Genomic DNA, 14,822 nt, shown 5'->3' on the forward strand with positions numbered 1-14,822 from the left:
TAATGCTCCAGAAGATGCAGTTTCTTGTAGTTCATGCTTCACAATGAAGGTCAGCAGTCCTAATTCACTGCCACAGTTAACTTTAATTTTAAACATCATATCCTATGTCCTACTCCTCCCGTTTGGGAAGGCCTGTAGAGATTTGTGCCTTATGGTCATCATGGCGGGGGAATCAGAATTGGAATGCAGAAGTTCCATGCTGCATTCCTCCTACTCTTTGCAGAGTTTCTGACAGGTAGATATGGAAAGTGCTACCCATTTTGTTAATGCTTCCACTGCAGGTTAAACAGCCCATCATCTAAAATTTAACCCATAGACACCACAGTAAAACAGTACATCCGAACGGGTCCTTTACTTTTGCTCCTTTCAATGTTCCACTGACAACAGGCAAGTTTGCCATCAACAATGAGATGAGCAGATGTTCCAACAGACCTGGAAATCCTTTTGAGTACTGGGCTTGATCCTAAGGGTCTGTCCTAAATGTGCCCTAACACTCTTCAGCCTAGTGGGTGGAGCATAGATAGGGATATAGGGTTAGAGCAGATTGGTGCTGGAACTTCAATTAAAATTTTCCAGAATTTATGGTATTTTATTTCTCGGTTTGTTTCTTTTTAAAGAATTCTACTAAAGCTGTTTTAAAGGTTAATACAGTTTCCATCTAAGTCTCTCAACTAAGATTTTTGTTTGGAAATGGCACAGCTGACAGACTAAAATTCAAAAGTTTTTATAAATGTCTGGTGTGTTGAAGAACTGCAGTAACAAATATGCAGCCTATTTTGGGGTATATTAAAAAGGAAACAGTCTGCTTCTAATATACTATGAGAACATCTATAGAGGGCAAATTAATACATCATTCCTGTAAATTTAAAGACCATTAGGTAACAATTACTAATCTTACAAATATTATCTGAACTATATTTCTAGACACTAATACGTATGAGAGAAATATTGTTATAGTTCATGCATTTTAACTCTTGCAATATTTTTAGAAGTTGGTAAGTCTGCACTTCTAAAGAAATAATGGCAATGAACCCATGAAAAGTCAATATTTAAAGGATTCTTGATAGCATAACTGCATTTTGGTTTACAAAGAAGAGCTCAACAAGAGTGCACAGTTAAGTTTATTTTACAAAAAAGTATATGGAGAAAAACATTTAATTTTGTAGAATTAAACTTTTTCAATGTTTATACTATTACAATTATGTTTGTATTTCATTTTAATGACTTGTTAAAATGACAATGATTACACTGACTATATTACAAATAGGGAAAAATAGCCTTGATCCAGAGAATTTTTATTTAAGTATACTGGAAAAAAACCCACCATATTTATCTCGTATTTTGATTAATCCATGTGGTGAATACTACTCAGTAAAGAGTTTAATCACATAGCCATTTTAGATCTTAAAACATTTTAAAGAAACACTGCCAAAATGCTGCACAGCGTGGTTAATACAGCAATATTTTTAACTTCTCACATATCAGCATAAAGAATAACAAAGCAAAGGCTATACCACAAAATTCAGTGGTCTAGTAAATGGAAATATGGTAGCTGCTAAACTTCAGAAACAGTGGAAGTTTGTGCAACTTGTTTATTCCTGACATATTGAGAATTAACTCTGGAGCTCACTCTACATATTTTTAGTTAATTAGATTTTCAGGAATATCTTTAAGACACTATCTCATGGACTATAACTTTATATGCATATCACAGTAATGGCAGTGAAATTATTATTGCAGAAATTAATTATACATAAATTGCCACACTCCTAGAAAGTGAAGGAACTGTAGCTGAGTCTTTCAAGCAATGTTTACCAGCTGTTTCAGTATGATTTTTAAATGAAATTCCCTATAAATTCAATCTTGCTGTAAAAAAAGTCATACAAGTCAGACATGAAAAATTTAAGAAACCAAAAATTAGTAACAGAAGGGCAACATTAACTCTGAAAATTACCAACTACAATCACAACATTAAATTGTACATCAGAAAACATTTCACATAAACATTCCATAAGAAAAACAGTACATTTTATATACATTATTCCAACCTCCAACCCATTTTCAATATTAGTTCTGCTATGATATATTACTGTATTTTTCAGGAAACAAATACTCAATTTTCCATCCCTTTTAAATTAATATTCCCACTTTCTCTCTCTCCAATTATTTTTACTTGAAGTGAGAGAATTTGCTTAACATTTGAATTAAAATTCCACATAAGCATGATGTTCGGACAATTTTAAATTACATTTTTTAACCTTCAGGACAAAAGGCTGTCAATCATAATAGACACATGGTTCTTCATCACTTATGTCTGAATCATCTTCATCCACTTCTCCTTCAATGACTGATTTCTTCCCTTTACAACATGACACAATTAATCCGATTAAGAAGACCTGTGAATTTAAATCAGTGTAATAGGCATTACTGTATCTCACTTAAGAATATGAGAGCGATATATTTAAAGTTAAATGTCACTGTTGTGATGAAAATGATAACTGAGAGTTACAATTTATGTTAAAGCATTCAACTTGATTTATAATGATCTCTAAATCAGATTACTTACCGCAATGAATGCCCAGTTCCCAAAATAATAGGCAGCACTGAAGAACCAAAATTTATGAAGGAAAAGGTATGTCCGAGTAACAGTGCACTGATCTAAAATAAAGCAGACAAAAATGTTTATTCCAATTTGGGTATTTCATGGAATAGCTGTAATTCCAGAAGATTTTACAAACCATAAGCTATGATTAATAATAAAAAATATAGCAAAGATCTACTACTCCACTCAAAATAGTCATGGTTTTATCTTAAATATACAATGTTATACAACATAGTAAGGAGACAAGCTAATTATAGTTATGGAATAATTTATTCTGAGGAAACAGTAATTACATAGAAAATAACGGCAGTTACACAGAGAATTAGATTACCATTATTGCATTATCTCCTGATAAGAGTGCCATCCAGATTATGTTGCCTGTATATCTGACCACAGAGCTTCTATAATAATCCTCTCCAGGTCCAGATAGATAAAGTTTAGTATAATCAACAGCGAGGGTGACCAGACATCTTGATTTTACAGGGACAGGCCTGATATTTGGGGCTTTTTCTTATATAGGTACCTATTACCACCCCCTCTCCATGTCCCGATTTTTCACACTAGCTATCTGGTCACCCAATCAACAGCTACATATAAATTTACACAGTAAATACTAAAAATCCATTTCTAATGGTCAAAGTGCCTAAAAAAGAATCTGTTGGCTGACCCTATACATGTTTGGAGGCTCAACCCAAAGATGATTTTAAAAAATTCATTTATCCATTTGAGTTCTGCCATGGCAAAGACATATATATGAGAGGTTATATGATCCAAGATAGCAGAGGGCTGACTGGGACTAGAAATCTACAAAGGACTGACTAAATCCCCGCCATCCTTCCAAAACAATATGGAAGGTTTTAAGAATTCTGAGGAAGCAGATTTGGAGGAAAAAACAAAAGATAAAAGCCATGGATTTTTAACAGGATTCAACAAACTGCCTTGATATGGAATTAACTCTTTACAGCCTATCCACACCATAGGCAGAGGGAAGGTAGACCTGTGTGGAAAACCCTAAACCTGCAAACAATACATTCAAAAAGAAGTGAAGAAAGACAAGTCTTGATACTGAACTTGTTATTTCCACATATAACACTGAAGACAATACTGAGGCATTCCCTTCACAAGTGTGTTGCATCCACTTCTTGCATCATGTCTTAACTTTAGCCCATTCCTGCAAACATTTAAGTACATCCTTAGCTTTACTCATGCAAATAGGCATACTGAAACCAATGGGCCTACTCACATGTATAAAGACACAACATATGAGTCTGCGGGATTGGGGCCTCAGTCTGATAGTACAATGTCACCCTAAAGAGCTATCACTAATATAAAAATTGCTTTTCTTAGTTATTGTTTATGGAAAGATTCGCTATTGCAAATATTTTTAGGAAAACAAAAGATTTTTGGATTTAAGTGAAGATATCCTTTAATAAAATAATGAATTTTCATTACAATTGGTGTCATGAACTTAGGTCTCTAGAGAGAGCTAAGAACAGAACACTGGAAAAAGCCAGGTATTACAGCACTGGCTTGTAGACCTGGCTGAAAAACAAATGAGATTCTGTTGATAACCGGCTGTTGGGTAAGACAACTGTTATTACATTCTCTGTATATTCACTCACAAATTCCCATATATTTTAAAACAGAATAAAATAAAATTCTATGACTTTAGGCTGTGCCCATTCTTCTGGAATCTTAGATCAGGGATACTGTCATTATACTATTCTGGTGTACAGTGTAACTATTAACCAGTGTAAAACAAGTTCTTCCTTAAAGAAAAACTGTTAATTCTTACAAGATACTTATTAAAGATTGGTTATATCTGAAAAACAAAAAAGAAGTTACTCCCTTGTGCAGTAATGATGGTTCTTTGAGATGTGTCTCCCCATGTGTCTGTGTCCCTGCGCCGCTTATCAGAAAACTTTGGTAGCAGTGTCTGTTCAGCCTGCAGTGCCCCCTCCTTCCCCCCATTCGTGCTCCAGCATGAGGCTAACTATTGCTGCTAAGTGTATATTTAGCACGCTAATAGACTCCTGATTTCTTGAAAGTTAGCAAATAGTCTAGGACTTAAGGTAGAGTGGCCATACCCAGGTGACTCCTTTGGACTGGCACCAAATCCAAAATCTGAGCCACTTTTGTAGGTAGGTATGATGGGTAGCCACTTTCCTACTGTGTAATAACACTTTCTGTACCTCATCAGAGCAAGATCTTTCTATGTGCTGGAGTCAGGCTTTGAGCCGCAGTGTCCGCAAGTTCGGATGGCAAGTGCATCTCATTCTGCAAGAGAAGGTAAGGCATGGTAAGGAAGAGTCATTGGTGGACACAGTACCAGTTGTGACTGGTACGGATACCACATCCGTCTAGGCCACGTGGGGGCGATCAGTATGATATTTGCTTTTTCTCTTATTTTCCAACGAGACTTTCAGTAATAGAGGAAACGGAGGAAAGGTGTAAAGAAGGCCCTCGTCCCATGATAGGAGAATGGCATCCCCCATGGAGTGCTGACTGATCCCCGCTCTGGAGCAGTATCGTGGACATTTCTTGTTTTGGTAAGTGGCGAACATGGCTAATATCAGTGTCCCCCCGTCGCTAGAATACTTTGTGGAGTATCACTGAATCTCTCCCTCACTTGTGGTCATGCGGGAACTTGCAGCTGAGATGTCCATTGTCATGTTGTGTACTCCTGGTAGGTAGGCCACTGATATAACAACACTGGAGGAAGTGAACCAGTTCCATAGCTTTAGTGTTTCCATACAAAGTGAGGACGATCTGGTGCCACCTTGTTTGTTTTATGATTATGAAATACCTGCAGGCTATATCGTTTGTCATTACCTTTGTGTGTGTGCACCTCTAATCAGTGGAAGGAAGTGAACACACACGTTCCCGACCACTCTGAGTTCAAGTAGGTTGATGAGAAGGCATGTCTCAGATGGAGACCATTTGCCCTGTACTGTGAAATCATTGATAAGTGAGCCCCATTCTATGAGGGATGCTTTGATGATAAGGAGTAGCAACGGGGAAGATTGAGCAAATGGGATTCCCGTGCAGATGTTTACTGGGTCTTTTCACCAATCCAAGGACTCTTTGGAGTTGATGGGCATGGATAGCTGTTTGTCTGTGCTGTCTCTGTTCGGTCTGTAAACCAAACTGAACCATGCTTGGAGACGTCTCATGCCGTCTGGCACAAGCTATAACTGATATGCCTATGCCCATTGCCCCAGAATCATAGAAGATTAGGGTTGGAAGCAGTCTGTAGCAGTGCATGGGATTCTTCCATCTTAAGTGCAGGACTCTGTACTTGTCCTTGTTGAACCTCAACAGATTTCTTTTAGCACAATCCTCTAATTTGTCTAAATCATTCTCTATCCTGTCCCTGCCCTCCAGCATATCTACCACTCCCTCAACTTAGTGTCATATGCAAACTTGCTGAGCAAACTGGCCCCAGCACCGGCCCCTGGGGCACTCCACTTGTTATCGGCTGCCAACTAGACATTGAGTCATTGATCACTACCCACTGAGCCTGATGATCTAGCCAGTTTTCTATCCATCTTATCGTCCATTCATCCAACCCATACTTCTTTAACTTGCTGATAAGAATACTGTGGAAGATCGTATCAAAAGCTTTGCTAAAGTCAAGGTTATAATGTCCCTGCTTTCTCCACATCCAAAGAGCCAGTGATCTCACCATAGAAGGCAATCAGGTTGGTCAGACATGCTGACTGTTCCTGATCACCTTCCTCTCAAAGTACCTCAAAATGGATTCCTTGAGGACCTGCTCCATGATTTTTCCGGGGACTGAAGTGAGGCTGACCGGTCTGTAGTTCCCCAGATCCTCCTCCTTCCCTTTTTTAATGATGGGCACTATATTTTCCTTTTTCCAATCATCTGGGAACGCCCCCACTCACTTCCTCTCTATTCTGTGCTGCCCAGTGCAGTAGTCTGGGAGAGGACCTTGTCTGTTAGGACAGAGGCAAAAAAAAGCATTGAGTACTTCAGCTTTTTCCACATCATCTGTCACTAGGTTGCCTCCCCTATTGATTGAAATCTGAAGGCTGGACTGAACCGTCTCTAGAAGCATAGAGAGATTGAGGAATCTGTGATGTGGGAAGAGTAGGTGCTTTGGAATGGGAAAAAATGGGGAATGGGGATTTTCCAGCATCAAATGGTATTGAGAAGAGTGGTCTGCAGACACCTCGAGCAACCCCAAAATTTGTTGTTTTGAGGTGGTTGGCTGTGAAGAAGTAGGTTGATTGCCTGACGGTTTCTGTTTGGGGAACCTGGATTTCTCTCTCTGGAGTTCATGTGATCTTTCAGAATAATATTGCGATGAACGGGGTCTGAATGAAGGCTGAGAATTGTACTCTCTCTTCTGCCCAGGTGTATAGATTTCGAGTGATCAAAGAGTAGCCATGGAGTCTTTTTAAAAGTGTGGAAGGTTGTGTCAGTCTTTTCGGCGAACAGTTCTGTCCCTTCAAAAGGAAAGTCTTCCATACTTGTTTAAACCTCTTTGGGGAAGCCAGATAAGTGCTAGTCAAGAGGCTCATTTCATCACAATGGCAGTAAAGATGGATTGTGCTGCTGTGTCAGCTGCAGACTTGAGTGATGTCTTTGCCACCAGTTGGTCATAATTTATTATTTTATAATATTAAATTGATCCTTGTGTGAATCTGGGAGCTGCTCAAAGGCATGGAGTATTGAGTAGTTTAGGCAGTCATTTTGCCATTAAGTTTAAGTCTTGATAGTTCGCAAGAAAGAACAAAAAGGAGTCACAGACGAATATGCTTTCTCCCAAAAAGATCTAAGCACTTCTAGTCCCCAATTGTAGGGAGTGGATTTAAAATGGTACTGGTAGCCCCTTGAGTTCACCACATCCACTATAATGGAATTGGGAAGCAGGTGGGAGAAGAGAAATTCCATGTCCTTTGCTGGCATGTAATATTTTTTGTTGGCCTGCCCGTATGTTGGCGGGACTGATGCATTGATCTGCCATATGAGTTTGGGGTCCTAGAGGACCTCACTAATAGGGAGGACTACTCTTGACGAGGCAGAAGAATGTAAAATGTCCCCTAGTGATGTGACTCGGTCACCGCCTGTAGTGGTATCTGCAGGGCTTCTACCACACACTGGGCCAATTCCTGAAAGAGTTTAAAGTCATCTGCCAACAATGGTGGAGGTGGCATCACTATCTTGTCTGATGATGACAATGAGAAATTAGTCTGGGGGGTAGCTTCCTCCTCTAAATCAGCTTCTTGTTCCTCTTAGCTGTTCGGGGGGGGGGAGGGGGGGAAGTTTGAATGTCCTTGATGCAGCATCTGAAGGAGAATGTCTCCTTGGCTCTTGATGAGCCACGCTAAAGATACGGGAAACAAACAGTGTCTATGTGCCTGGCAAAGGATACAAGCTGAGCCATTGAGAGGGTGGGAAGGTGCATGTTGGTTGGTACCATGATTTTCCATAGCAGGGAGGTTGGGGAGCAGAGGGATGTTATGCTGCAGTCCATATTGGAATTTGGCACCGTACAGTGGTGAGAAAAGCGTGGGAAACCCCATCCTCTTGCTCACTATCTGGCTCAGTGGTTGAAAAAGGAGGTGCACAGCATGAAGTTGTCCGGAGCTCCAGTGAACTTGGTACTGGGGCCCTGTACAGATGAATCTGTGCATCAGACATTGAAAGGTCTGTTGTGTACCGAAAGTCTATGGTGATTGTCGGTGCGGAGATGTCTGCACTGAAGGAGTCAGTGATGTGGACCTGATAATATGGTCTGCTAGTGCCTTGCATGCTGAAGACAGTACTGATGTCTCTGTCCGTACCGAAAGAGCCTTCCCCAGAAATCTTTAGATTTCTCATGCTCAGATGATTTCTCATGGTACCGATGATTCCTTGCCTGTTTCCATTGGCTCCTTAGGCAGCCCAACATGCAATGTTGGGTCAGTACCGGGTGAGCCCTGGGTATCAGACTTAGATGACTTCAGTGCCATTGGTACCAAGGGTACTGACTGAGCTGGAGATTGTTTTCAGCTTGGTCGAGGCTCAATGTGGGGAATCAGAGCGCCCTTTTCTTAGATGCCTTGCTTGAGTGGCTTTTGGACGTCTTATTGGGCTCACCTTCCTTAGAAGTAGAGGGTTGTGGTGAGGTTTCCTGCTGTCTGGGGTCTTGGCACAGCTCAGAGAGTGGTGAAGGGCTGCCTCCATTAGTAGAAGCTTAAGTCTCAGTTCTCTGTCCTTTCTGAATCTGGGCTTCAGGTGTTGGCATAAATCACGTTTGTGGGGTGTGGTTCTCTTCCAGACAGCTGACACAGTGTCTGTCAGTCACTGAGATAGATTTCTTGTAACTGAGACATTTCTTGAAGCCCAGTGAACTAGGCATACCCTGTTGGGGGGGAGGGGGGGTACCCAGACAGATGGTCGAAGAAAAAACAAAGCCTAAAATAAAGGGCTTTTTTAGGTGAACGACAAAATGGAAGATAAAAGAGTAAGAAAATAAAAGAATCTCCAAAAGGTAGCTAAAAATTAACAATTCTAAAGAAGTTAATGGTCTGCTAATGGACAGCTAAAACTCCATCTCTAGTCAGGGGCTGTTGAGGAGGAACTGAGGAGGATTTGCCCCTGTAGTGCTGGTTAGCCTCCTGCCAGAGTAGGAGGGGTGGGGAGCAGCACATTCGTGGGCTGAAGGAAGACTGCTACCAAAGTTCTCTGATCAGCAGTGCAGGGATGCAGACACACCTATATGAAGCACCCGTAGGGACACTACTCAAAGAAGAAGTTGGGATTTTATCAGTTTGTTTATATGAATGTGAAAATGTGACCTAGTGTTTACTTAACCTGTATACAGCAGAGGAAGCACTAGAAATAAATCATAAAAGTAATAGACATTATCCCATTTCCCTGGTTTTATAATGTCAAATTCTTAATAGGACTGCCCATAAGGTAACAGACCTGCCACCTTCTACTGGTCCCAAAATGCTGCAGGTTTATTCAACTACTATTTATTTCCCTCACATCACCAAAATATTCACTGTTTCATATATAAGCACTTACGTTCTTGCATATCAAATATTTTTATCACAAAGCCCAAGTAAATTGGAATTCCCCCATTTTCAGCAATTGACAGAATTTGGATGTAGTGGTTGTCTGAACACATTTGTTCAAAGGGAAATGCCATTCTTGATACTACTGCAGCATTACAATTTTTAAAGGTGATCATATTCCCTAGAGATGAGGAAATTCACATGTCCATTCCCAGGAACTAGGAAGTTTTCTATAGCACAGTAATTGCAAAAGTTTCAATTCAGAATTGTCAAACAGTTTCGTTTCAACATTTTGATCGAAAAGAAACACTGACACAGAAACAAGGAGACAGAAACCATTGTATAATTAAATGCAGAGGCCACAACTTTATTTAAAACTTTTACCTAATGGAGTAAACACCCCAAACCATCCAGTAGGCTTGTTCTAGTTTGGTTCTCTGTGGTCACCAATGGCCCCAGTGTACTAGAAACCTGAGGCAAGTATGACGGCCATGCCCCTCTACAACTTTGGGCCTGCCAAGGGACCCTGACTGGAAGCAGAGTCCTAACCTGCTTTCCACCTCCATGCCAGAGGTAGCAAAGCTAAATTGAGGTAAGCCATAGGCTGCACGAGATAGAGACAAACCCCCTCACCATGCAATGCTGTGCTCAGGACCAATGCCCAGGCAGCCCACTGGATTACAGGGACATCAACGGGACCCATTCTAACCCACCAACTGCACTGGAATCTGCCAAATTTGCAACAAATTGTAATCTAAACCACTCCCAGGTGCTAAGAGGAAGATGAAAACCCACACAGAAGTTTGCCAGGTTTGTTATATGGGAAAAATCCCTTCCAGGCCTCAAAACAGGCAATTAGCCTAGACGCTGGCACCACCCTACAGCAACTAGATTACGGGTGGGAAGGGTGAGGCTGAAACAGGGAACCCACCATGGTTACCCTTCCTTGGCAGCCAACTATATCAACCTTGCCTGGTCCTTCACCAAATGAGAACCAATCACCTGGTCCTAGAGCCACCTCCACTGTCCAATGGCAGCAGTGGTGGACAGGACATGCCCTGGAGACCCAGGCCCAGATGCACATGATCCCCAACAACTTGCAGCATGAAGGCAGCAAGGGGTGGGGAAGGGAGACCTAGCTGCCCCACATAGTAAAAGAAAGGGAGCAAGAGGATGTGGAATACTCTTTCAGCTGCTCCCGACAGAGATCCCTCTCTCTCCTGGTCCCAGAAAGTCTCTCTCCCGGTTCCAGATCCCATCAAAGCTACACCGTGGACAGTGGGGTAAGCAGTTCATGTGTTACCAGCAGTTTGGGTCACATATATTGTATTTCAGTATATCCTTCTTCCCCATAAATTCCGCTTGATATTGTGCATTTTATTCTAATAACTAAAGTTATGTGAAATCACATGTAAGAGCAGCATATTAGTGAGTTGCTATGGAAGTGAGAACAAGATCAGTAATACACCCAGTTATAAATAGACATGTCTGAAATATGTCATATATAAATATAATTCAAAAGAGAATTTTTGTAAAAAATTGGGTAAGAGTGGTCAACATTTAGACCACCACCAGTCTAGTCTCAGAATGGCATGTCAGCCCATTAACTGATATATAAAAGGGAATGACTATTTTGAGATAAAGGCGATTGGAATGAACAGAAGAAATAAAAATGTGAAAAATGAAAATAAAACAAATGAATAAACTGTGATTCAGTAGGTGGTGCTCTTCCTTCTGATATGGTAGTGAACCCAAGAGTTAAGAAGCACTATTGAAGTGGTTGTCTTTTGCAAGATTCATAACATTGATCCTCGCCACATGTGGATGTAAAAGACCTTGTAACATTTCTCATGATCTGCTGAGTATGGACAAATACCACCTCACTGGAGATTAACTCTCAGTGGTGCGAGAAGAATCAACTAAACCAAAGATTTTAGGACTGTTCCCCTGTATTGGGCATTTGATCTAGAAGCCAAGCCAAGAAATTAATATTGTGTAAATGTATGAACTCAATTCCGGGCATCAGAATTGCATATCTCAACAGATAGAACACTGAGATATCCTGAAGAAGCTTTGGACCTGCTACAATATGTCCTAAGATTTTCAAGTGCTGAGAAACCAACAATATCATGACTAATTTGTAAACAAAGTTTACTGTTTCCCTCCTGCATGTTTCTCCATATGATACAAATCTCTGAGATTTAAAAAAATTGTAGTCTTACCTAAATAATAACTCGGCCTTTTAACAGTTTGCTTAATGTATCTGGTGCTCCCAGGCAACAAATCTTGCTTGAAGAAACACACATATAAGCCAATGGACTGGGATTACACAGAATTCAGATATCATAGTAGTTTGAATTTTGGAATGGAATGTGGGAATAAAGCTACCCTGCTCTTGTGGAACACTGTGTACGGAATATCAGCTATTATGGTCTGCAAGTCACTGACTTACCAGCCCAATGTTCTCGCTGTGAGAAATACAATCTTCAGCAAAAAAATTATACAGTGAACATTTTCCCACAGTTTCAAAGGGAAGCTTATTAAATTTGGCAAAAACTAGGTTTAAACCTGAAGAAAGGAATGATTTACAGATAGATGGGTATAGGACGTCACCCGTGTCACTCTGCGAGGGAGGCTACATCCCCTTGCTATTGCACCTAAAGAGACAGGTTCGAAAATGGGGAATTAGTCGTCTTGGGACCCTAGCTCTCAGGGGTAAGAAGCAGTCTATAGACCTTGCCCACAGGCAGGGCCGAAGAAGTATGCAGTCTACAGCCCCTGGCCCTCAGGCAGGAAGCACAGCTGGCAAGCAGCCTATGGGCTTGGGCCCCTCAGGCTAGGGGCAGGCATTCTATGGCCCAAGGCCCTCAGGCAAGGCAGGGCAACTAAGCAGGCTTCCCAGCCTAGAGTGGGATAGCCGCTACCCCCACGGAGGAGCAGCAGGGGGTGGGGGACACAGGCCCATCCAACTCCACCGCGTCCCAACCCAGGACCTTAACAGTGGTGGAAGCTTCCACCACTGGGTCAGCAGGGTCCCATCTGAAGCAAGCTGACGGAGTATCAGGCCACAACACAATCAGACTATCATCTGCTTTCCCTGGACTACTTCCTACCACTTCATCATAGGGTACCAGGCTTTCAGGGTCGTCAGTCTCTGCAGAATAGATGGCTAGCAGCAGACCCAGCAGTTTCTTGGTGTCCCAGGTGGCAGGCTGCTTTGGCAGCAGCTCCTCAGTCTTGATGCTGTAGTGCTCAGGCTCCCGCAGTGGTGGGGAGACATCCTTCTCCTCCGGCAGCTCTAGTCCAACTGAACTGTTGGACTCTCCGTTTATACTTCCTGTCCTGCACTACTACTTCCGGCATGGCAGGTGTGGCTGTTCTAGTTCTGCCCACCAAGGGGTGAGTAGGAAGCCCTCCCTGTCAGTCTCAGAGGGAGGCCTCACCCCCTCACTACAGTGGTAAATAGCAAAGTAAGCATTTCAGGAATCTTTTGATGACCAAGCACAGAAGATTCTTGATTAGGAATGTGGCATACATAAGTGCATCTTTGTCTGTGCACAGTACATTTTTTTTTCCATGGAACAGGTCAGGATAACATACATAAATACTGAAGTAATTTGTTTCGCTATTGCCTAGAAAGGTAATCTCTCCATTTCTTCTGGAGAAATTTGTTAGGATGCTGAAGAGGGAACTCTGCTGCCAAACCCAGGGGATCTGAATACGAGAACTGAAGGGATCAATTTAAAACTATTAACAGTACCCAAGTTTGGTCCTATTTTCTTTTCCTGAAGACTCTTGAAATTGGGGCTACTGGAGAGAATGCTCATGTTCTAGTATAGGGAAGTTGCATTGGTCAGGGAACCAGAGCCACTTCCTTCCTGGAACACAATTTTGACATGTTATTTTCATTTGTTGTAAAGAGATACCTACCTCTATATAAGTTTTTATGGTATACTGAAACAACATGTGAAAGAGCCTCAAGTACCAAGCAAGCTCTTTTAAATCATCTACATTGGAAGTTAATTTCTGCTTACACTGTCTGCCAGAACATGGTCCTTTCTGGAGAACACATGGCTATAGCGATTACTATTTTCTAAATAGTTTCAGCTTCATTTCAGAGGGTGAACTCAATCAAGAGTGGGAATTTGTAGATAGGCTATTCAAGAGAGAACTAAAGAAATGCAATGACTTACATGCACAATAATCCAAACAATATACAAGCGCTATGAAGCAAAGCTATGGACCATATAAGATCAGAGTCAACAGTGTAATGACAGGTCAGTAGTTTATCTATTTTGAGGAATAGGGGTGTGCATAAATTTACTGCACCCCCAGATTTGCCTGTGGATGCAGTCTAAGGACTTCGAGGAAAAACAGGTACATTCTTTGGTAAGGGCAAAAATTTACAGCATGCTGGAGCAATATTTACAAAGACATGTTGTCCGGTCAGTCAGTTTTAAAAGGAAAAGGATTATTTGGAGGTGTATTTACCTTATAGAAAAGTCAGAAGATTTGTTGATGAAGGCTTACAAATAATAGCACTCCCTTACTGTCATTACATGGAAAGGATGCTTAAAACAGCAGCAATTATCTTCACACACAAAGATTTACAGCAAATTCTAAATCTAATCATTGAAGCAATAAGCTAGGAAAAGAGAATAGAACTGCTGCAGATGAAGAGGTATTGTGTCCAGACTTAATATATATTACAGAAAAGCACACCTCTTCAGAGCAGCAGCTTTAAACAGCCACAAAGAAAAATAAAAACAAAGAGAATCATGCGCAATGCACAAAAAGGCAAAGACTTTCATATCAATCCCCACTGATAAATATTGCAGGATTGTAGAAAAGACATGACTTTTACCTTTATGAATTCATTTTAAACCATTACTCAAATGTAACAGCCTGTATGGATTCCCTTATTTTCTTTTCTGGTATATTGGACATCCTCTCTAAATATTTATGTAAGAAAATAACTTATTCTTTCACAATTCTGTTATATTTAGTAAAAAGTTAGTAGCTAAAATTACTGCATCTAGTTCAAATCAGAAAATAAACACACCAAAGCAAGCCATTAAATCTGTGAAGTGCCACTATTCTTCTGTGATGCTGGCAGGGCTCTCTTTGGAGGTATGTTCTCTAGATGTCTTGCACCCCCACTGACTCAGGATTCTATGGAGAGAGTACACTGG

General features: G+C 41.0%; 1 protein-coding gene across 2 annotated transcripts in view; it reads right to left on the bottom strand.

The window, feature by feature from the left end:
* Positions 1 to 1,103: 1,103 nt before the first annotated feature.
* LMBRD1 (LMBR1 domain containing 1) overlaps positions 1,104 to 14,822 on the bottom strand; it is a 273,786-nt gene continuing 260,067 nt past the window's right edge. For both annotated transcript variants that reach the window (XM_067562532.1, XM_067562530.1), the window contains exons 15-16: positions 2,567 to 2,658; positions 1,104 to 2,396 (exon numbers count right to left, since the gene is read on the bottom strand). In XM_067562532.1, the coding sequence (XP_067418633.1) occupies positions 2,277 to 2,396; positions 2,567 to 2,658 (212 nt within the window). In that variant the 3' untranslated portion in view covers positions 1,104 to 2,276. The remainder of the gene's footprint in view (positions 2,397 to 2,566; positions 2,659 to 14,822) is intronic.

Source organism: Emydura macquarii, unplaced genomic scaffold, assembly GCF_026122565.2.
Source record: "Emydura macquarii macquarii isolate MOO-44397 ecotype Brisbane River unplaced genomic scaffold, CSIRO-AGI_Emac_v2 contig_2437, whole genome shotgun sequence".
Lineage (NCBI taxonomy): Eukaryota > Metazoa > Chordata > Testudines > Chelidae > Emydura > Emydura macquarii.